Source organism: Mixophyes fleayi, chromosome 3 (assembly GCF_038048845.1).
Source record: "Mixophyes fleayi isolate aMixFle1 chromosome 3, aMixFle1.hap1, whole genome shotgun sequence".
Taxonomy (NCBI): Eukaryota; Metazoa; Chordata; class Amphibia; order Anura; family Limnodynastidae; genus Mixophyes; species Mixophyes fleayi.
In genome coordinates, this window is record NC_134404.1 from 115,859,517 (window position 1) to 115,884,160 (window position 24,644).

Genomic DNA, 24,644 nt, shown 5'->3' on the forward strand with positions numbered 1-24,644 from the left:
TGATCATTTCTCGTCTCAACTACTGCAACCTTCTTTTTACTTGCCTCCCCTGCTTCCCTCTCGCTCCACTTCGATCTACACTTAATTCTGCAGCTAGACTTATCTTCCTCTCTTGCTGCTCCACATCTGCCTCCCCTCTCTGCCAAACCTTACACTGGGTCCGCTTCTCTTACAGAATCCTCTTCGAACTCCTCCACCTCAGGAAAAAGGCCCTCTCCAACTCCAGTTCTCTTTACATCTCCAACCTCATCTCCATACATTCTTCCTCCCGCTCTCTAAATAAAGGTAGTAATATTAATGTAGGGAGAGAGGCTGACTTGTGTTTCTGGGAGAGCATGGATTTATAAAACTTTCTGTAACACTTTTAAGGCATAAACCACAAAGCATCATAGAGTCATGGGCGATTTTGAGTTGGAAATAAATTTGTCATCTAGTTTAAAAATTTCTCCATGGAAAAATAATTCTGGATTTCTGGTGGAGTAAATGTAAAATGCCTGATATCTGAAGTTACAAATATAGACTCAAAGATTGTGCAGCATTATGTAATGAAATGCATACAGTGTCTGACATGTGAGATTTATGTAATGTATTATAGAAGATAGAATATTTATATTGGTAGGATTCCTCTTTCATCTCGAGAACCTCAATCTCGTCCTGCTAATTACTAAGTACTTATTTGACAGTAAAAATTTCATTTTATATAGTTATGTTTTATTTGAAGATAACATTGTTCACTAACAGTAAGTATGGAAAATGCATCATACACATAACAAAGCACTACACTCTGGTAGAGAACATGCTGTGATATTGAACTACAGTGTATCCGCTGGAGTCCAATTCCAGAGCAAAGGTATGTGATACACATAACACTACATTTGTTTAGATTCATAAAGTATCTCCATTCAGTTCAAAGTTGGTTATCTGATAGATCCGCATGAAAAATGCATCATACACATGACATAACTTTATACACTAGCAGATAATATGCTCAATATTGAACTACATGGTATTGTAGATACTTTTGTGTGGATGCTGCAGGAGCAAATATGTGTTATAAGCGTAACACTACACTTAGGTTCTGTAGAACCATTCAGTTCAATGTAATTTATTGGCCAAGCTCCATAAAGAGCAGTTCCGTTTGTCTCTTACATGTTTTTTTTTTTTCTTTTCAGTTAAATTTATCTCTGGCTTACTTTTTGGTTTAAGATAACCTTAGGACTACTTCAGGAAGAAGATTCCTTTTAGGAAAGTGGCAAGCATAGTTTTTGGGGGTGTATTTATTTTAATAAAATGTTTGTAAAATGTTGGGTTTTTATTGTTGTTTTTGTTTTTTTCCGATTACGTACGTTTATGGAGCTACGTATTTCACCTGGTCCTGACTATCCAGCCGTTCTGGCAATTGTATGTCTGCAAATGCCAGCATGCCTAAATAATCAATGGCTGCCAGGGCTTGCTGGGACTTCTAGTTCCACTAACATGCTGAATGATTTTAATGCTTCAAACCATTACCCTGGCACCCACCACCCAAGAGTTGTCGGGATGAATCACAGTACTGAAGTTTGCCCTTTGGTGAGGTGAGATGTACTGTATTTGGGGACTCAATTACCCTAGGGCAGGGGTTAGCAACCTTTTTCTATCTAAAATCTAGTCAAGCCCAGGTGTGCCAGTTGTACACAAATACATTTGATTATTTCTTATTTTATCATGCTAATAATATGATAATACTAGTCAAGTCAAGTCCAGTTCTCCCTGGCTGTCTCTCACCGGGTCTGGCTCCTCTTTTCAGGTGTGGGATTAACCACACCCATCTACTGAACAGGAGATAGCTGAAATATATGACACACTCAAATTGGTGGTGGTTTTTGGACGCTGGACATTATTTTCAATCGGCCCCTCTTTTCCTCCATCGAAGCGTATTTTAAAAGGTAAGCACATGAAACAATGTAATTAAAATGTACAAGTGTGACAAGTGAAATTAAGATAATGCCGATGTTCCTGTACTCTCATGATTTATAAGACATAAATGAGACTTCAATTCCAGTTTTTATGTGGAAATAAATGTCTCATAGCATTACATTTGTATATTTGGTCTTAATGCTGTGTTTTATAATACCTTCCATTACAGAGTGTAATTGTGTAATTGTGAACATTTCCTTATAATGAAATAATTTTATGTAATAACATTTTGTTTTTGCAGACACTTTTGTCTAGTGTTTATTAACACATTTGTAAATAATTCTTTATCAGATTTACAAAATTGGGTAATTATCCTTTTCCAGAATTTTTTTTTAAATTTAAACTTAATGCCTTTTAGATTATTTTTAAATTTCAGTAAGATTTTTAAATATAAAGAAAAAGTGGACCTTTAACAATCACATTTGTCTGCTAGAATACATGCATTATACAAATACAAACATTGCAAAAGCCATCCTAAAGAAACAATAAAACCCCCAAAGATTAAAGTGACAGTTGAACAATCTAGCGTAATCCCCTAAATATACTATTTAAGACTATAATTCCACCTGAAACTACTGCAATTCAACAACAACAATTCAGCAATAAGGGGACATACATAAAAATAATATAAAAATGCAAAAATGTAGACTGTTGTTTTTGTAGCATAACATGCAAGTATCCATAATGAGCATTTTCTATCTTGCAACAGTTGTTTTCCTCATTTAATATATATACTTGACTTGGCTGTTTGCTCTCATTTTGACACCATTGAATAACACCCAAAGGTAAAACTGAAGTTTTAGATGGAGTTATATATATTAATATAAAAAAAAAATAGAAATTGTAGTTGATGGATCCGCTGTAACAGTCCCACACTGCTCTCTTCTTAACTTTCAACTGTTTCAAACAACCGGAGAAAATAGCGCGACGTAGCATTACAGCTATCGGAACCCTGACAGATCTGGCAAAATATGCATCCACGTTATGTACAATTTTGTTAATAAGTACCGTATTTCCCCATGTATAAGACGCACCTTTTTTCAAAAAATTTAGGGTCTAAAAACGGAGTGCGTATTATACAGGGGAAGCGGGGGATCCAGAGGGGGGGTGCGATTGGCAGGTCTATTCCGCTAAAGTGTGCTGAGGGGCTTGCAGCAGACATAGGCAGGGAGAGTGTACTGGCCGGCTGCTCTGATCCATAGCACAGAGCAAGCAACACAACCTCTGTCCCTTCCCTCCGGCGACTTGTGCCAACTGATTGCAGTCAGAGCAGCTGGCCAGCACACTCTCCCTGTCTCTCTGCCGAATGGACCTGCAGGGAGAGTGTGCTGGCAGGCTGCTGCACAATCTCAGCACACTTCAGTTGAACGGAACAAAACTTTTTAACAGCAAATATATATTTTTTTAAAATTTCGGAGAAAAAATGAAGGTGCGTCTTATACAATGGAGCGTCCTATACATGTGGAAATACGGTAGTTATATTAACTCATTGAACTCCAACCAAAACTACATTTTCATTTTTGGGTGGAGTTATCCATTAAATTCTAACTCCAGTTATATTTGTGCTGTACCATCTCTGAATATTATAGAATCTGCATATTATACTGCAGTTTGTTTCCAGCCGATCGCACAATTTTTTTCCACTATTTTTATTTCGTATTTGTCACTGTCGGTAAAAATGCCCTACATGAGTTAGCTGTTAGTGGCTGATTTACATTTAGTGAACATTAAACTTCCTCAAGTTTTAATTTACTGATTTTATTTTCCATCTGAAAGTTAAAAATCATGTACAAAGTAAGGAATAATTATTTCCCTAATTGTTGTATTTTCCAAGTATGAATATATATAAATATCTGTGCAGTGAGCCAGGCCCATTTTCCAGGGGGTTGAATCCCCATAACCCCTCCTGTCTGGGCTCTGATTGTTCTTCATATATTTTAACTGCTCATACAGAAATGTAACTTCAGTTCATCTAGCACATAAATAAAACATATAGTGGGCGAAAAGTGAGAGTTGGTAGAGTGATCCTGTCCAGTACCCTCTATAGTACCTTGTGCTGATGGCACTTATTTTAAAATGCCTGTAATGGATTTTTTGTTTTGTTTTGTTTTTGTTTTTTTAATACATTTATTTTTAAATATGAGTTGTGTCAACATAGGCGTCCTATTGGTTATTTCATGCCGTTGTGTCAGCAATCTAAATTAGGTGTTCTTAAACTGGGTCACAACCCAAAAATGGGTTCCCTTCCCACTGCAGGTTGATCCCCATTATCCTTTTTTTTGACAAACCTTTTTTTGTATGACCAAATATGATGAACTATCAATTAATATTTTGTACTAATACCACACGTTTTAACGTTTTGATACTGTAATACAAATGATCTACTTGTGGAAAACAGTAATGTAATATATTGACTCCCAGGAAATGGTTGGCAAGTGCGGAGGTTAATATATGCCCACATTTTCAGACAACAGAGTACTGGTTCTTAAGTTTCACAGAAATATTACATGGGCTAAGATTCATGTGAAAACATTTTATGTAGATGACCCCCAAAATTTTGTTTCTGTCAATTGTAAACCAACAAATCAAATTGTGGTGCTCAGTTTGCTAATCAATCTCAACAAGAAAGTTGCCTTATTAGGCCATTTGGTCCTTTTGTGTATGCATTGGGGTACCACTATGCGTTCAAGTTGTTTTCTTCATTGTTATGCTCCAACTCGCATTTGATTCTTGCATTGATTTTAGATTTGCTGATATCCTGATGATCTCCTCTTGTGCCAGATGAAGTAGATAACTACAGCTATTATAAGAACAATGATTACAGTTACAGAAATTGCCACAGCAATTATATTGCGATCATGCGAACACATCTCCTCTGTAAAGAGAAAACAAATCACGGTAAGTTACTTGTTACAAAAAAACACAATATTTCACTTTAAGGAGGAAACATTAGCTGTACTGTCCATAAAGATATTTATTTAGAAGAACATCTGAATAACCGTTATCAACCATCTGATGCAATCGATTATCATTCGATAATTTAATCTTGTGTACATTTTGGAAAGGCACCAGTAGTGTATCAGTCATATTGGCTTTTCATACACACAGAAGAACTAACTGTGTAAACCTGTGACAAGCTGGCAACCATCACAGTGGTTTATTTACAGAGGCTGTGAACTGCAGTGTGCAGTACTGAAGGAAGCCATATCCATCTAGGTGCTGGACCTAGTTTTTAACCCAAAAAAAACTGGGCTGTTACCATCCTACCACCCTCAGGTATATGGATGAAGTTCCATTTAGAAAATGGGAAATAAAAGCTAGAATGTACTAAAACCATATTCAGATGTTTCAGCTTGTATCACTTTATGTGTTACCAATGGTATGCAATTTTAATGAACTTTTCGTCCATCAGAAGGACAATAAAATATTGAACATGACATCTGAAAACAAAACGATTGAGCCAGTGATTTGGTGACTCTAGGAGGTATATTTACTAAAATGCGGGTTTGAAAAGTAGAGATGTTGCCTATAGCAAACAATCAGATTCTAGTTATCATTTATTTAGTACATTCTACAAAATGACAGCTAGGATCTGATTGGTTGCTATAGGCAACATCTCCAATTTTCAAGCCCTCAGTTTAGTAAATATACCCCCAGGTGTTTTTTGAGCTTATGGCACTTGTATTATATCGATTAGGAAAAATAAAATCCAAGTGTACTCAGCACACTATTCATATTCTGTGTTCCTACAATAAATGGCTTTAATTTAAGCTTGTCTATTTGTCTGATTCCGTATATCTAGAAGCAGATGTTGATGCGTCCTGGGTCAGGTTCTGGACCTCTGAATCAGGCCAATATAGCAATCTACTGCTTGGTATACAGGTCAGCTACTGCCCTTTGAGTGCATAACAAAAGAATTTAGGGAAGGCCTATGATTCTGTTTCTGGTTGTGGAAAGTAAAGAGAAAGTATTTATTGCTCTTATCTGTGTCGCACAAGCATGCCTTGTTGTGCAGCTTTTTGGTAGATAAAGGGTATGTATTATGTCTGCAGCAATAAGTATGTTGTGTTGGAAATTACCATATAAATCAATGTAAGGCAAATGTTTACATCCCTGGATTGAAGTGCTAAAGCAAATCATTGTTTTCACAAACTCAGCAGACACGGATAGGAACACACAGCAGGCAGGGAGAAGAACACATGCGCTCCCTACATAGACTTCATTTACACAAACTACACACAGTGGGGGTAATTTACAAACCATAGAGAGGTGTATGTAGTGCCATCTTGATGCACAAATGTGAATGTGCCTACTAGGTACATACAACAGAGCAACATTTTTCACCCAGGTGTTTGTAGCAGAATTGCTTATGATGGCAAAAGTACCATCCCTTAAGTACCCTTCTCTGTACCTAAAATATTGCTCATTGAAAGCCTCTCTTATATTGTAAATAATTACTCACCATACAGGACATTGGCAATACCTTTATTTCAAGTGTCACAAGTTTACAATTTGATGCTTTATTTACATTGATTTAGGTGCACATATTTAATGTGCTTCCATAATAAAAGGTGCCTATAAACTCTTCTTCACAAGATACAGTTGATGACATTAATAAACATTATGGGGTCTATTTATCAAGACCCTGGGGTCAGGAAGGTTCCCTATCACTGCCTATTGCTGCGTCAGAAAGTCTTCGGCCTCACGATTTATCAATAAGAGTACTCTTCCCACTCTCCAGGCCAGTCAGTGAGCAATGTCGGTTCGCACATGAGCACTGTAACTGAAAGCCCGGACTTGGTTTCAGATTCAATTATAAAAAAGATATTAAGGTTGTTTATAAAAAAATAGAGGGGACAATTAAACTTAATTTTAAAAAAAATAAAGCATTTTTTTAATAATAATGAAACCTTTTTCTCCAGCATTTTCTAATTGCTTTCCTGAGATAGCGACAGGAGTGCAGCAGCGGCACTTGATCTGCTGCTGTACATGATAAACAGCCTTCCCCATGGCCCCCGGCAAGGGGCTTTAATAAATAGAGGGAAACCCTAAATCCATCTTTTTCCGTATGATTTGTGATGCCATGCATCATCACATTTACAAGTGTCATGCCTAACCCTTTTGAGCACTAAGGGCGAGTGGGATTCGTCCTCTAGACGAGACCGTACAGTGCTAAGGACAGGTCCCACTTAGCATCAGATAAACCATGATCTGTGTTTATTGTGATGCTGCTAGAGGAATCTTTCCTCCGTTAGAAACGTGTGTGCACGCCGGCATCACCATTTCCGCATACACTCGCACAGTCCATCAAAGTCTGTATCCCTGGCATTCAGAAAGCATGGGGTACCCTTGTTTGAAAGAGGGATATCCTCTCTTTTCAATAATGGTATCCCTATTTGTTTACTGCCTGCTGATCGTTTTTGATGAACAGGCATTAAATAGGTGATGAGCCCAAAAGTGCTCAGTACTGTGTTGAGAAAATCCTCAGCGGTAAAGGGGTTAAAAGAGCTAAAGTCTACTCCCATTTACACTTCAATCTCCAGTTGTTAACAGTCATGTACTTTGATTCCTGGACCTCCAATTGTTACAATGTTTAAAGCTGAATGTATACATTTTAAAGGGTGGTCCTGTGCTCACCATTACCTACTGGAATTCAAGCCAAGGTAAGTGCATGGAAGACTTCAATTTGATCTCACATTCATGGCGTTGCCAATAATCCATGCTGAACAAAACCTAATAGTACTTGTTATATTACTTAATAAGATTGAATTCAGTATGCATCTATTAGTACTGGAAATAAGTGAAGCCTTAGTGATGTCTATATCAAGGTGTCCCCTGATGAAACATTAATCCTGGTAAAATATGAAAATGTGTCTGGCTGTTCAGGTGCAACCTATTTTCGGTCTTCAAGGGTGTGAAACTAACTACACAATAATGCAATATTGGGATCAGAAAAAAATATATACAATTCCATGTTTATAAATAATACATGCCTAGTTTTCCTACCTTGCTTCTGCGAGATTTGGGGGCAAGGTAGAAAAAGGCAATGTGGTCAGTAGTTAATGTCACTATGTGCAGTGAACAGAGCGTGTGACAATAGTTATCTTGTCCACCTAAATATACACAGTCCCAGGGGTGTAATTATAAAATCACATCATCATTCCCCTGCCACAAGGTGTGTACCGGGGTGGGTGGGGCTTAATGTGGACTACATCATGGCTTTGTACACTTTGTGGCACGTAAACTGACAAGGGGAAAAAATATTCATGCTGAAACATCAAGGTATGCCCTTTTAGTTATATATGCTGCAGAGTAATTGCGCTCTATATTTCTGACAGACTATATACATGCACAAGTGTCCCTATCCCATTCAACACCTCTTGCACACATGTACACCCTAAAACGCTCAGGATTTCACCTGCAGGCTCCTTTAAGGAAAACATACTTTTGTATTTCTGTGATCACTAAATGTTTTTTATTTTACAAAAAAAAAATCTAGTAGAGCAACGGATAAATAAATAATACTTTTGCCTCCATCAACTAAAATAATAATGACATTTAAACATCTATCCAATTACTTCTCAATATCTTAAATATGTTTTACAAGTATCCATTCCACATATCCTTTAGTCTTTAGATTAAACATTTAACTGTGTAACAACCAGGTCACTGTTGATAGTGAGTGAGAAAGGGTAGCCTACTGGAAGCAAGAAGGGAGAGGCAGTCTTAACCTTGGTCAGCCATAGGCACATGACTAGTGTGGTTAGTTTCAAATTCAGCCCTGAAAGCCAAAGATGGTGCACAGCATAGGGAAATTGAAATTTTGAAGGAGTGCATGGGAAGATTAAATTAGTGTATTCAGACCAAATGCTGATCAAGTATGTTTCAGTTTGATTTGTAAGGAAGGATCTGAGAACAGGAAATAAGTATTGACATTGGGCTACAGCTACATATATAATCATGAAATAATCCTATATATGAACAATCCGCTAGAGGGAGTGGGAAGGTTGAATATAGAAGCCTATTGTACCCCTCAGAATTTGGAAACATCACATTGCAGAGAGGCATTTTAGCATGAATGTTTGTTTTCTGTGATTGACTTAATATTTTCCTTTTTTAATAGAGGATCTTCTAGTAATTATAATAAGTGTTAGTTTCTCATAATGTCCATTTGACCAATCAGTCTTTTGATTACAATGAGGATATTAAATAATATTGCAAAGCAAAATATTGAGCTCAAGCAAAATGATTAACACCCTTCACTTGCAGGAATGAGGGCTCGCAACAAAAATGTATGTGAGATAGATGTAATCAGCTTTGAATGGGGAATGGGAAAGTCTCATATTTGTTCATATCCTGACATCCGCCTTCTTCTTGTAAGCAGAACCACGAGAAGGATAATTAGTAGCAGCCCCACAATTGCCAAGGACACACCCACTGGAAGTAATATTTTGTTTCTGTCTGGGTAACAGACTGTTTCTGCAATTAAAGTCACAGCAGAGATTTGCACATGAAATGTAATACCCTGAGACGGTCTAGTTGAACAGTTGCATTGCTGTGCCTGACACATTGTGTAAGACTAATACATGTCTACAAAAGCAACGTATACATACCTATAAAAACAAAATACACTTGTGGATTATTTTGAGTTGAACACAATTTACATTTTTGGCATCTAATAAGCATTTTGACATCTGAGCCTGTGTCCAAACCACTTTGTGCACTTGCTCAGAAGTAAAAAAAAAAAAAAAAGCATATTATGCACTGAAAATGCAATTTGTGTTAAAATCAACATGAGCCCATTAATATTTTATAGCGAACATTTTTAAAACACGGATTGTTCTATTTTAGTGATATTTAAATGGGGTTTCCACTTTTAGCACTTTTGTGCTTAATTATCCTCAGTCCCTAAGTTAGGTCTTTGCTTGGGTCCCTGCCTAATAGGTAGGGAGGAGAATTTGAGCACAGTACTATTTAAAATGGAAAATCATAAGATTATGAAGTGACAAACTGACTTGTTTACTGTATAGTTCTGTTTAAAAAAATAGCTGCTATTAAGTGTATCCACTTGTATAAAAAACACTGCAAGCAAGGTTGACACTGTCAAGTTATATGAAATATTTTCTTGCTTCTAAAAGCATTAAACTTGGGGGTAGACCAATGTGAGTTTTACAAACTGAAATGCATCTTAATGTATGGTTTTGAAATCATGCAATTTAATTAAGTAAAAACCCGCACATCAATTCAATTAATTTTTTCACAAACTGCAGTGCACATTTTATGACCTGGAATCCATTAAAACGGTACTATGCAACAAGCAGTGGGTTCAAAACTGCACAGAAAACAAGAGGAAAAGGATACCAAACATTATTTAGATGTGGTTCTCATTTGTTAATCAATTGCAACTGTTGTTAAATATCACCAGGTTGGTTTTACTAAACCCCACTTTAATTTATACCATGCCAACTAAAAGAGCTATTGTCACTTGAGTTCATTTGGGTTTCCAGGCTACTAGCACAACAGAGACTTAGCATATTGCGCAGGGAGTGCCAGTTAGTTGGAAACATGATTTCACTCCAAAAGACAGGATAGGGTTAAATCAGCAAATGCCTAGATACAGGAGTAATCATACTTCATTGTGTGGACAAGTGAGATCCCATTGTTCAGGATCTAAACCAAGCAGGCTTCCATTGCCCAGAACTGCAGGTGGTCTGCTGGCTACATATCGGATGAGGAGAGCTTGTTAAAGCCCCTCTACTGAGCAGGTCCCAATCCAGAGAGACTTTGTACCCCTCCTTGCAGGAAGCCGTCGGAACCAGACAAAAGATAAAAGCCAGCTTGCCCAGGTAACTTTTTACAAAAGTAGGAAGACACTGGGCTTTATTCCTTACCTTGCTGGCAGAAAAGTGAATTGTGTGCCTCTGTTTCTGGATCTTGTTTCTGGGAGAGCGATGACTATATGTTCCTTTGTGATAGGATTGTTTTGTAGGCTCTGAGTGCGGTGAACCCCCTGGTATTTTTTATATGAAAAGGCTGTGAACTGTGGTGTGTATTTTGTACAATAAAACACTGTTTTGCTTTTTCTAAGTGATTTCGTATCCACTATGGGATATGCTTATGCTGGTGCATAAGGCTGTCTATCGATAAAGCAACCAGCTGGTCTGGTAAAAGAGTAAAATATTAACAAAGTATCCCCACACTCATCATCATCATGTAAAACTTGCACCAAGCATATGTGGAAAACAAAGATATGCCCCCTAAACAGGTATCTTAAAGATGTTAGTCAAAATTGTATGCTTCGCAAAGAGTTAAATCAGAGTGAACGTTTTTTTGTACAATGTTCAGATTACAAACCAGCGATTTGATATAAACTGCATGCGGTATGCGGTAATCCACACGTGGTTTGCCTCTTTTAAAACTGTCAGACATTGAATGTGATTCATGCAAACCACAGAATGATAGATAATGTGGTTTGTGTTTAAAAAATGCATCCAATTGGATTAAAATTGCATAATAAACTACAGATTGATTCACCCCACTCTTAGGCATCCTTAATCGAGATTATGGGGAAAAAAAATGTGCTAATTTTAAGCTCAAAATTTGCGCTAAACCATTGCAACCAACCAGACACTTTGCCTTAGACAAGCAAAAGCTAATTGCTGATTGGTTGCTGAGGCTTAATGCAAACTTTGCACCTAAATATTAATAAATAAGCCTAAAAGGGTTAATAATGTATATGGCTGCACTTGTAGTTGCTGGTGTTTTTTCATCACAAGCCCTGGAAGCTTTAAGTGATAAAGCAAACTTAATTAGAGAAGCCTGCAGATGAACTGACATGAGCATGGAATGCTAATTATATTTGGTAAGTTTATAAATAGATGTAATATTATAACTTGGTGAATCAACAAGTGCTGGACATGACTGTCTATACATTCTTAGAAATTTTAAACATTATGACATAGACTTCTATGACTACCTTAAGTCAATACGTTCCTTCAAATGACGACTCTGCTTTTTATTTGTATGTTTTATATTAGAATGATAATAGAAAGTTTGCTAAGTCAGGAGCAATTGTTGATACTATAAATGAATAATCCTTCTTTGGAAGATGGTATGCATGCTAACATTTACACCATATTTATATTGTGCAAGTTGTCCACTTACCTTTGCCAAATATCCCATTGGTAATGTCAAAAGCCTGGAGTTTCACATCAGACAGAACAAGCTGTAAGTTGTTGCCCAGCTTTACTGCTGGAGTGTCCTTACACTTCACAGAGTACCCAATGTCTGTACTTAACAGCTTCAGTTTACTAGCAGTACCATTCCAATTTCCTGAAAGCAAAGAGAAAATGAATACAGTTAATCCATTGTACCAGTTTGATGAAATGTAGATTTATAAAAGGTGTAGGGCTATACGTTTGATAGCATTGTAGAAAAAGTTGTGGTAGGTTGAAAAATTTAAAATGTAAGGACCAGTGATTCACCAGTATAGAATATAGCACAAAGGAGGTGTTGCTTAAGGGACAAATCATTCCTTCAATCATGACAAGTAATAATAATGCCATATTGACTCTCCAGACAGGTGAAAAGAAAATAGTGGGGGACCTGTATCCAGTCTACCTGATATGGGCACATATGTTTATTTGATAGCTATCAAGTATAAAATGATTTAATATAATTATCAGTGTATAAAGTCCTACCTGCAGATGCCAAATAAAAACTCACGGATACCTCATCGATGTAATAAACTTTGCTTTCCTGCAATTAGATATAGAAGGGAATACAGTATATTAAAAGGAAGAAAGACATAGGCCTCTCACAAATGTAACAGCCTTCTGCATTACTTTGTTATAGTAGTCCTTTTCGTGCAAGAATATTGATAAATGTGAATATTGCTGTGAAGACAATAAGAAGCTAAGGTGTGGCCCGATGAACTAGCATGGTGACTTGTCCCAATAGATAAGTTAAAGATAATATACAAGAGATCCTACAAGAGCTCTAGCATAGAGCTACCACCCTCATAAGTATAGGGATACCCCTGACCTGTTCCAGCAGGAACATAAGTACTCAACTGGCATAAAGATGATTAGCTGGAGGGGTGCAAACACACACACACACACGAAAATAAAAAAGATGAATGGAAAAAAATAATACAAGTTGTGTTCTTTTATATGTTATGAATGGCCTATCTAGCTTTTGCAGACATGCTGAGTTCAATACAAAGCCTGCTTGATATAAGCAGGATTTGCCATATGCATAATGTAACGCAGATGTGTGAAACATGCGGCCCAAACACATTTTTTTGTCCAGAAAATAAATACATAAATAAAAATACTTATCTAACATGGCGGTGCCCGGCGCCCTCCTCCCTTCACACTGAATGTGACGTGATGACATTACGCCCGACATTTGCAGTGTGGAGCGCACAGAGAGGAGTCACAAGAAGAAGAGAGGAAAACGAGAAGAAAGAAGGCAATAGAAAGGTAAGTGAAGGGGAGTAAAAGCAGCATGGAGGGCACAGTGTCAAACGGGAGACTGGTGAAGGGGAACAGAAGCAGCATGGAGGGCACAGTGTGTGAAATGGGAGACAGATGAAGGGGAGCAAAAGCAGCAAGGAGGGCACAGTGTGAATTGGGAGACAGGTGAAGGGAAGCAAAATCAGCAGGATGGATGGCACAGTGGGGAAGCAAAATCAGCATGGAGGGCACATTGTGAAACGGGAGACAGATGAAGGGGAGTAAAAACTATGAAGGGCACAGTGTAAAACAGGAGAGAAGAAGAGGAATAAAATCAGCATGGAGGGCACAGAGTGAAAAGGGAGACAGGTGAAGGGGAGCAAACGAAGCATGGAGGGCACAGTGTGAAACGGGAGACGGATGAAGGGGAACAGAAGCAGCATGGAGGGCACAGTGTGAAATCGGAGACAGGTGAAGGAAAGCAAAAGCAGCATGAAGGACGCAGTGTAAAACGGGAGACAGGTGCAGGAGAGCAAAAGCAACATGGAGGGCATAGTGTGAAACGGGAGACAGGTAAAGGGGAGCAAAAGCAGCATGAAGGATGCAGTGTCAAGCATTGGGAAGAAAACATTAAACTTTATTTCTGTTTGTTTTTTAATAAACCTTACAAAATTGCATATGAGACTTTTTCATGCTGCCCACACAATCTTAGACTTTGATTATTTGGCCCAATTGGGGTTTTACGTTTGACATGCCTGATTTAAAAGAAATGGGAATAAAGCTTCAGGGTTTGTACACAAAGTTACATTCAATCCATGTTTGTGGTAAGGGACACCGCCCCTAAAATGTGGACATTAAATCTGGGTCTGTAATCTTCCAAAAACAGATCCTTTGTACTTGTGCTCTTATACCCAACATAATCTATTAAACAGGTTTGAGTACACCCTCATGTTCCCAATTGAATTAACCTGGGCTGAATTAATTATTCATGAAAAAAAACCATTTAACATTCATTTTTCAATTTGGTACAAATTAATACAGTGACTGTGATCATGTTGGCAGGTATGCACTCCATGGTACAAACAGATTTAGGAATTGAGATTGCTTGTCTCTATGCTGAGAAGATGTCTGTATGGAGATGGCAGATAAATTAGTGGATACATACTGTGCATTTTCTCTAATTTCAAGGATGTTTGCACTATCCTTTCATCATAAAATCCATGATTTCTCCAGTTCAGTTACCCACACTAGAAATGTATATTTTTGTTTGGAGATTGGACTGAGTTTCAGGTTTGTTTGTTTTTTATGAATGTGATCAAATCTTTGAAGGATTAAATGCTACCTTGTATACTGTATATTTCACCTTTCTTGGTCACAATATGAAACGTGGGTGAGATATATAAAGTAGCCAAATGAGATTTTTTATTTTCCCAAATAAATACAAGATGTTGGGGTTTCATACTTTATCATGTATGTTTATAAATGGCAGACTGGGTAAAATATATATGTTTGTTATGAAATATAACAGGAAATATTGTCTAGTTTTGCTCCCGTACGTTGTCTTACAACTTACCTTGCATAAGTGACCTGTGCTCAGTGGGTACTATTTATTACACTGCCTGTGGTGTGTATGACTGACAAAGCACCATACACTGGAAACCTGTGACACTATAAAATGTGGTAACCTACTACAGGAAATGAGAGCTCTTGGTATTACAATAATGGTTACAATGATATAGCTGGAACAGTTTCAAAATGAGAATCTTGAGAAATGCTCTGCTAAGAATTTCAGCTTATTGCCCAATTTCTGCCATCAGTTGAGAAACATAAAAAGTTGTCAAGTGATCTTAATGCTGAGTACACCACACTCCCAGTGTTACAAATGACTCATTCACCACTCTAAATCATAGGACTTTTACCAAATCTGACCTCTGTTGTCTTTTACTCTGAAGATTTGTGTTTTGCACAATAAAAATATAAAACATACCTCCCACCCATGGTACAATTATACGCTCTATTATTACTCACTTTTTTTATTACAGTTACAGGTTGTAGTACTTGTGTCAAATTAGAAATCCAGCATAGGTTTCTGCATTACTAAACTTTCATGGCATTATCTTTAGAACGTTATCATTTGCTACCCTTCCTTTAACACACTCATTTGTCCACAGTGCCCCCTCACTACTCCACGGCCCTCTAATTAACCTCATGAAGTTTTCCCTATTTCCAAGGCCATCAACAAAACTGCAACAATTTACATTCCCTCACTTGTCTTGAAATATCTCCCAACTTGACACCTTCATTCTGCACAAGATCTGTGTCTCTCTTCCACACTGATTACCTGCTCCCATTACCGGTTACAAGACTTTTTTTGGGCTGCACCCACTTTCTGGAATTCCCTCCCTCGCACAATAAGACTTCTGGTCTTCAAGCCTTCTCTGAAAACCCACCTCTTCAGACAGGCTTATAAAATTCCTCAACCACCCTCTTAACCTCCATAGGGTACCCTATTACCACACAACTAACACAAGACAATAACCCTCTGACCCCCTGACCAACATTGCTGTTTGATTGGATCATATATCCCACTAAGCACTTTTTATCTTTGCAATCTGGCCGGACCTATATGCAATATATAGTACTTAACCTCATATTAAACTCCCATTTTCCTACACATAGTAAGCTTGCAAGAAGGGTCTTCTTACCTTTCTGCAATTTACAATCTTGTTTTATTAGTGTGTTTATTCCCAATTATAAAGTGCTACAGAATATGCTAGCGCTATACAAATAAATGTTAATACAATTAGGAAAATATGTGGGAAATCGTAAGCAAGGAGTTTTGCACCAGGAAAAATAACTCATGTTGCGATTAAGGGCCCAGTCTCAAGAACAGACCCAACTAATTTTATTTTATTGATTTTATAAGCAGCTTATTAGATATACTTATGCTACTGTATGATTTCAATATACAGTGACATTATTATTAGTGTCACTTCTACATTTATACTGTGTGCATAGTAGGGGTAACTACAATATAGTTGGACCCATGCCCTGGGTGGTTTCGGAACCCTGTCACATTTCTGCTTGGGAAGTAATAAAATATTTATTTCATGTCCACTTAAGCATTTTTTTTTAGACTGCTTAATATCCGGCCATGATGCTCTACCCTACGCTGTCAACATAGTGATCCATAGATAACAAATGCTATTTCTATTTGCAAAAAGTTTTAATAAATGGTGGCCAGTCCATGGATTTAGCTTGTTGCTTTAGTGTCAGTTTATACTATGTTCACCAGACGGTAAATAGAACACATCTCAGGTGAGGGTTTAACTGTCTGAGTGTACAAGCCCTAACGCATGCTGCAAGTTCATAAAGGTATTGTCATATGACAAAGAAGCTAAACTTACCTTTACAAAAGCAAAATTAATAGAACCCTCTGTAAATGTCAGAAGAAGATTTGCTTTGGAATCTCCACATGCGCCACTTGAATTTGTCTGTTTTGGTGCAACGTTAAAATAACTTTTCTGTGAAAAAAAAACAAAAAACACAGGAGGTTTTCTGAGTTGACAAAAGAAGATGACACTTCACTGTTACTTAGGCTATCAGACAGTAAATGTGAATAGAGTCGTAAATATGCAGTTGAGCCGTTTTCACACAATGTCCATGGCAGTAAAAGCCAATTTTATCACTCATGTGACAGCACAGACAACCTGTAACAAGGGCAGTGCGACAGGGGCGACGGAACGCTAAAGGGGGGTGCAATTTAGGAATATTTTAGGTTCATTTTGTTAAAATTGAGGGCTAGGGGGGGCGACATTTGTCTTTCTTACCCCAGGCGCTAGAATTCTAAGTTACGGCTCTGCAGACAACTGGCATCGGCCCCATGTTACAATTATTGATAACTTACAAATTAGAGTACTAATATTATGCCTGTAAAGCAAGGGTATCTTTGTAGAAGGACGGATCCAATTGGTGTAGTACCAGAGCATTAAAGATCTAACTATTAAAGGTGTAAATGTTGGGAATCAGTTCTAAATGACTCCCATGCGCTGCAGTCGTTATGGAGGAAAATTGTTTAGCGCATACAAACTGTGGTGGTACGGGCCAGTATATTTGTGTGGGGTCACAGACTGGTTTATAATGCATATGGACAGATGGATGGTACAAAGTATGGTGGCATAGCTGCTATATTATGTGTGGAGCACAGCCTGGTATATTTTGTATTACACACATGGCTGGTATAATATTAGGTGACACTGGCTGGTGTATGATCTGTTAGGCGCAAACTGGTATATATTGTATACATGGCTGGTACAATTTATGATGGCACCTGTTGGTAGGTTTGTGGAGGAATGGGGCTAGTACTGGTTCATAGTTTGTGTGGACACTTGGTTTGGTACATAGTATGTGCTGGCACCTAGATACTTTATTGTGTCTGAGCACATGACTAGTACATAGTATGTTGTCTCATGCCTGGAATACTATGTGCATGGGCTTTGTCTGGTGTTCTGTATGTGTGTGTGGACACATGGCTGGTATACAGTTTGTGCATTTAGACACATCTGGTACATATTGTATAAGGGCATAAGCCTGATATATTTGGTCAAAATTGTAAGCTGATCATTGTTATATTTGAGCTGCTAAGTTAGTATCCACTTAGCTTCCTGTGTAATATTGTTTTGATAAATTGCAGTGATATGGGTTTCTTTATCACAGCAATAAATGAGCACCATAAAGGGGCTGCTAATAATAAATAGGCCCTATGTTAAGAATAAATCACCAAAGAAATGTAATATTGTAATGCTTCAGGACATTTTACCACAAATCTAGCAGACATCAACACAATGGGGCAGAGTGTTAGTGAATCAGGTATGTAGTCATTTTCTTAAAAAATACCCATAAAAAGGGAAATCTACTGAATATATAATTGTTGTTATATAAGCAGGAAATTGCAGTATTGTAAGCAAGGGTAAGCCAAATGGCTGAGCCTGAATTGAGATCAGTGAGAGGTTCTCATCTCTGTAGGAATTAAAAAAGAGAACATACATCATACATATGGGGATACAGTCAATCTTCCTTGTGAAGTAGAAGATCCTTATGTTGAGATGTTCTGACTCCACAGAGGAGGCAGCAAATGCTGCTGCAAAGTTATTTCTTGAAGATAGAGATATCGGGGCCTATTTAAGAAGTGTTTTGCTTTTTATCAAGGGGTTAACGCTTAACCATCCAGCCTTTAAAAAGTTACATCAGTACTTTCACAACTCCCTGCTATATTGTCTGTTTCCTGTATGAAGAATATGTATGGAAGAATACATGAAAATGCAGTAAAGAACAACAGGAGTTCAGTTAATATTTGAGATTTGCATCATTACAATGATATAATTATCCTATAACTCCATTTTATACTCCTAGTTTTATTTGTTTTATTTCATAAATGGGAGTTGCAGATTATGTTACTATTGGGATTGTCAGGCTAACCATTTTAACCATGACATATGATCTACATATGCTGTACAGGTACATATTCATGTTGCATTCCTCCAGTTTTTACTGTATAACAATGCAGCATTCATATAAACTTATTGCAGCACATGTAATCGTTAGACTTTAATTGCACAATTACAGTACACACACTTCAATCAGCTTCAATCCAATCCTTTTGGATGGAAATGTTCCACCTAACCCAGTTTGATTATAATTTTGCCAAATATATTTAAATGTATCACATCTATTTTCTTTATCTGTTTATTAAAAAGAAGATTGGATTGTAACATGCGGCCAATTTAATGAGAGCGCTCTGGGGGAAATAAGGAAATTGCAAAACCAAGAGATAAAGAATGGCAGACTTGTAAAAGATGAGCTCTGTCAACAAACTTTGTAACGGTTTCATAGAAAATACAGAAAGTACAGTAATACGAATATTGATAAGCTTTTATTCACTAAATATTTCCATCAGACATGGCCTAAGTGACGACATATAACATCATTAGAGCACGGCTAGGCCTGCAAAGGTCTAAAAATATGACCAGCAGGTGGCAGGCATAGCTACTTAACTGTCCAGAAGGATAAAATAAAACTATGTCTAGCATATACATACCAATGTGCTAAGCACAATTAAGGCCATCAGTTTTTTTAGGTTAGTGTTTCTTTAACAACTCATACACTTCTTAACCACTCCTCACAATGCCTTTATAACGCTTCTGTAATACATTCCCCTTAGGTCAAAGATGATTGTGACTGTTTTCTGCATTGCTGGAATGCCTTGTTTGCTCTTTAACTTCCTCTTACCTTTGTTGAATTTTCCAATACAAGTTCCAGACCCATGTTTGCGATAACACAGGTGCTTTTGTCATCTTTAACTGTGTAGTTTCCACGTTCTGGTGTTGAGGGAACTGGTGGCAGGGTTGGTGTAGGCTTAGCTGTTGTATGCGTTGTGGTGTTGGATGGCGCATGTGTTGTGGTGTTGGATGGCGCATGTGTTGTGGTGTTGGACGGGGCATGTGTTGTGGTGTTGGATGGCGCATGTGTTGTGGTGTTGGACGGGGCATGTGTTGTGGTGTTGGACGACGCATGGGTTGTGGTGTTGGAAGTCGCATGTGTTGTGTTGGAAGTCGCATGTGTTGTGTTGGAAGTCAAATGTGTTGTGTTGGACGTTGCATGTGTTGTGTTGGACGTTGCATGTGTTGTGTTGGACGTCGCATGTGTTGTGGTGTTGGTCGGTGCATGTGTTGTGATGGCTTGCATGAAGTTGGATAACCCGATTGGTTCAGATGTAGGTGATGTTTCTGCATACATATCCACCAGGAAAATACCTAGAAATAAAAACTGTATCATTAATATTTGAGGCAAACACATAGCTCTCCAAAAATGCAGTTTGACTTGTTCCCAGTGAAAAAAAACTTTAAGTAGTTCTCAAACTCTGTTCACTGAGCTTCACACACACTTTACCACTAAGAACGAAGTTTCACCTATTTCAAATGTTGGGGTTCTTAATACAGCTAAAATAACACTGTGTAAATATTAAAATGATCTTAGGATCTCTAATCAATTTTTTATCCAATTAGGTAATGGGCTCAATGAAAATGAAGACAAGCTTTAACATTTAAGCCAGCTTCACAGTTTGACAACAACTACTCTACACCAATCATATGTTATGCCTTGCTAAATTTTTATTAGACAATGCTGCCCTAGTGCCTGTATAGGTGTATTGCACTTGCCAACTTGAAACAATCTTGAAAAAAATATTTATAGGAGATATTAATAAAGGGGGGGGGGGGGGATGCTGGAGCAAATAACCTGTTTCGGCACCCAAGGCAAGCTGTCACTGACCACTGCCTGGTTTTTATCTCCTGGTCTTCATGCTTGACTGCACAATACATGGACCTGGGCATTTTTTTCTGGGTTAAACCTATGTTTAAACAGGATTTGACAGGCCTGTGCCTAGTGAAAGTCTGTGCTAGCAAGTAGCATACAAATGTTGTTTGCATTTACTAGGGTATGATTTTGAAGTGAGTGGTGTCTGACCACTGAAAGGGCCCTTCTTTATGGGTACACTAACAGAATGCTCACGATTAGACATACCACTGTTGAATGGACTCTCCACAGGGATTGGTGTCATTTCTGATTCAGAGCAAACATTATCCTCCAATGCCTTACTGTTATCTTGCAGCTCGGCTTTGACGCGTAACAGTAGTTGTGCACCACTTGTAGGCTCGGTAACATTTTTTGATCTGCCACTAATAGAGAAAGGCAAAGGCCTTATTCTCTCTTTGCCACTGCGTGTGTAGAATGGCATGTTGGCAATTTTTTTTTGTCAGCACTTAACTTTTCCTCAGTTACACTAGTTTTTCGCTTCAACACCGTAAAAAAATTTTTGGGGGGTGTTTTTTTGACTGATTTCAAAACAGTAGTTTTCACACCGCCTTGCCCAGATGACGTACTGGGAACACTACCATCAGGACTGGGGGCAGAACCTGGTTGCTCATTTTGCTCATATGTGGACTGCTTTGAATCCTTTCTGAGCCCAAAGCACTTGTAGTGCTAAAAATAATTTGGTAGATACTGCTGACAGATAGTAATTTTGCCAGCCAGAAATATTTATGCACAATTATGGGGGACACCCCAAAAGCACTGGGGAGTGCTAAAAATTATTTGGTAGATACTGCTGACAGATAGTAATTTTGAGAGCCAGAAATATTTAGGCAAAATAATGGGGGCCACCCAAAAAGCACTTTGAGTGCCAAATATTGAAGAAAAAAAAAAACAACCCCTCTATCCTCCTCTCTTCTATAGTGATTTTTGTTAGCACAATTGGAATCAGAATATTGTATTCTCTGTCCCTGCTCTAATCAGCCTGTGACTACACCCTGCTCTCTCCCTCTGTCAAATGGCGATGGATTGCTGTGGAGGCGGGTATTTATAATCTTCAAGTATCGCGAGAACCGAGCCCCGGGATTCGACGACGTCACAATGACGTTCGGCCTGGATTTGGATTCCGAGCGGGCGGGAGAGTACCGAGCCTACTGATACCCAAAATTCGGGTGGGTTCGGTTCTCGGGGAACCGAGCCCGCCCATCTCTAGTTTGGAGTGACTCATATCAGTAAAGGGCGTCGCACAAGAAAGGATAATTCTATAGAGCCCTATAAAACCTTTAGAGGTTGCATTAGTGGCATAAGTAATCTTGCCTCCATATGGACCAGGTCCTTTTGAAATCTAGGCTGCTAACCAAGAACCAGGACATGAAGCGTCCAAGCTGTTGTTACCTTGTAGTGCTGCGACACACTAGGGAAAGTCCCTCTTGCTGTCATCAGGTCTTGCTGAGATGCCAGCCACAGAGGAAATGCAGGACGGGAATGCTAAATAGTTTGTAATTTTTTTAATGTGTAATTTCTATGTTTTTGTGCATGCATGCTTCATGATAGTACACATTCTCTGAACTCCAAAGGGATGTGGTGAATTAGGTGTTAGTATATAGGAGCGCTTTCTCTCTGCCTCCCCTGCTGTGTTGTTATGGATCCCCAGTGGTGTAGTGAGGAAACAGGAAGTGGAAGGCACTTCCTGTCAAACCAGTAAAAAAACAAAACGGATGCAGTACTGTTAGCTGCGCTCTGTATGTATATGTATATATATATATATATATATATATATATATATATATATATATATTATTATGTCCCTAAATATATTGAGTAGGTGACTAGAGGCTCCCATAGCAATATAGAAGAGGAGTCTGTCTGCCCACAAATAAACTGCACAGAACGTACAGCATATATTAGAGAACCTGCAACTGCATCTGCATAACAGTGTAGACCAGCATATACACGGATGTATAGAGTGCATTTTACCATTCTGCCTGCATAAACCTGTATTGCCTGTTACTACTAGAGATGCTCACTGACCCCTGTGAACTGGTTTTGGATCTGGATTAGCTTTGGCTTTTGGTTTTGGCAAAACCGCCCTCATGTGTTTTGGTTTTGGTTTTGGATCTGTATTTTTTAGAAAAATTGCTAAAATATGCTAAAATCACATAATTTTGCTCTTTTTTTGATCCTACATTATTATTAACCTCAATAACACCAATTTCAAATCATTTGCAGTCAATTTTGACCACCTCACAGGTCAGAATATTATTTTCATACACTTTCGGACAAATACTGCAGCGACCTGGCTGGATGCTAAGCAACAGAGCAATGACTCAAACACACGGCAGTTCCTAGCACATCTAGGACACAACATTAGTACACAGCAGTGGCAGAAAAGAAAAGTGGTGCAAGATGGAATTGTCCTTGGGCCCTCCCACCAACCTGTATGTTGGATCTTAAAAAGGACATGCACACTAACAAACCAAGCACTTCAGCTACAAAAGTGCCACTTCTTGTAGCTGAAGTGCTTGGTTTGGTTGGGCCCCCACAAAACAAGATAACAATGGCCTTCTTCTTCTCACGTGCCAGAACTGCTTCCACCGGTGCAGGACTTACACAAACAACATCATCCTCATCAACATCCTCATTAGCTCCCTCGTCGTCACAAATATAAACACAAATATCCCCCTCATCCTGTTGCAATTCCAAAGTGGCATCCTCAATTGGTGTAGCACCTGCTATACTTGGGCTGTTCAGGCACACATCTGCAGAAGTGCTGAAAGGAGCCTTCTTTATGGGTAACCTATCAGAATGGTCACGATTACACATAGCACTCGTGGATAGACTATCTTCAGGGATTTGTGTCATTTCTGAATCTGGACATACATTTTCCTCTAATGCCTTACTGTTTTCTTCCAGCTCGGCTTTTACACGTAAAAGTATTTGGACACCACTTTTGGAGTCCGAATGACAAGGTTTTGCTTGGTCACGACTGACCTTACAAGAAGATGCCTCAGTGACAGTTGCCTAACTCGCACTCATAGAGAAAGGCGAAAGCCTCATTCTTTCTTTGCCACTGCGTGTGTAGAATGGCATGTTGGCAATTTTATTTTTTTCTGCAGATAACATTGCCTGGATAACAGGTCTTTTTTTCTTGACCAAGGTAAAAGGTGTTTATTTACATTTCTGTTTCCCGGACTTAAAAACACTATGCACTTTTACATAGGCTTTACCAGATGTCGTAGAGGGGTTACTATCATCATGACTGGTGCCAGCAGCTGCTTGGTGCTCCTGCTCTTCTGTGTACTGCTGTGAATCCATTTTGATAACACTGTACAATTTGACTGCAAATTCAGAAGAAAAACCTGCCAGGCCGAGTATTTATATTTCAGCAATGATAATTAGCAATGGAGCTCATCTCTTTGTGTGTTACCTATATAACACAGTAGAATGTGACTGCAGATTTACAGTTTTACACCAAGCCTGCCAGCCCAAGTATTTGTATTTCATCAATGATATTTAGCAATGGAGCTCTCAAAAATGTCACTATAGATTTTGTTGAACAATGCTACCCCCTCCTCTTTCTATTCTGCCTCGCTTACGATTCCGAAAAAGCACAAAAGTACCGAGCCGACTCAACTCGTTACTCTGATATGCTAAGTTCGGGTGTGTTCGGTTCTCTGGGAACCGAGCCTCAGCATCTCTAGTTGCTACTGTTGAATACTGCTATATACAAGCAACTGTGAGAACCTGCATATTCTACTATTGTTATCTTCTTTAATAAACAGCAGCCTGTTTAGGAAACAAAAGCGTTGTGGTTTAACATCAACATTAGCACTGCTGAACACCTTTATTAACATCAAAAGGTAT

General features: G+C 38.4%; 1 protein-coding gene across 2 annotated transcripts in view; it reads right to left on the reverse strand.

The window, feature by feature from the left end:
- Positions 1–3,693: 3,693 nt before the first annotated feature.
- Positions 3,694–24,644, reverse strand: part of LAMP3 (lysosomal associated membrane protein 3) — a 30,258-nt gene continuing 9,307 nt past the window's right edge. The window contains exons 2-6 of one of the 2 annotated variants that reach the window (XM_075202197.1): positions 19,701–20,224; positions 16,820–16,936; positions 12,657–12,714; positions 12,121–12,288; positions 3,694–4,831 (exon numbers count right to left, since the gene is read on the reverse strand). In XM_075202197.1, coding sequence (XP_075058298.1) covers positions 4,698–4,831; positions 12,121–12,288; positions 12,657–12,714; positions 16,820–16,936; positions 19,701–20,224 — 1,001 coding nt within the window. In that variant the 3' untranslated portion in view covers positions 3,694–4,697. Of the gene's footprint in view, positions 4,832–6,427; positions 9,436–12,120; positions 12,289–12,656; positions 12,715–16,819; positions 16,937–19,700; positions 20,225–24,644 lie in introns of those variants that run through there. The other variant, XM_075202196.1, reaches the window with a different exon arrangement.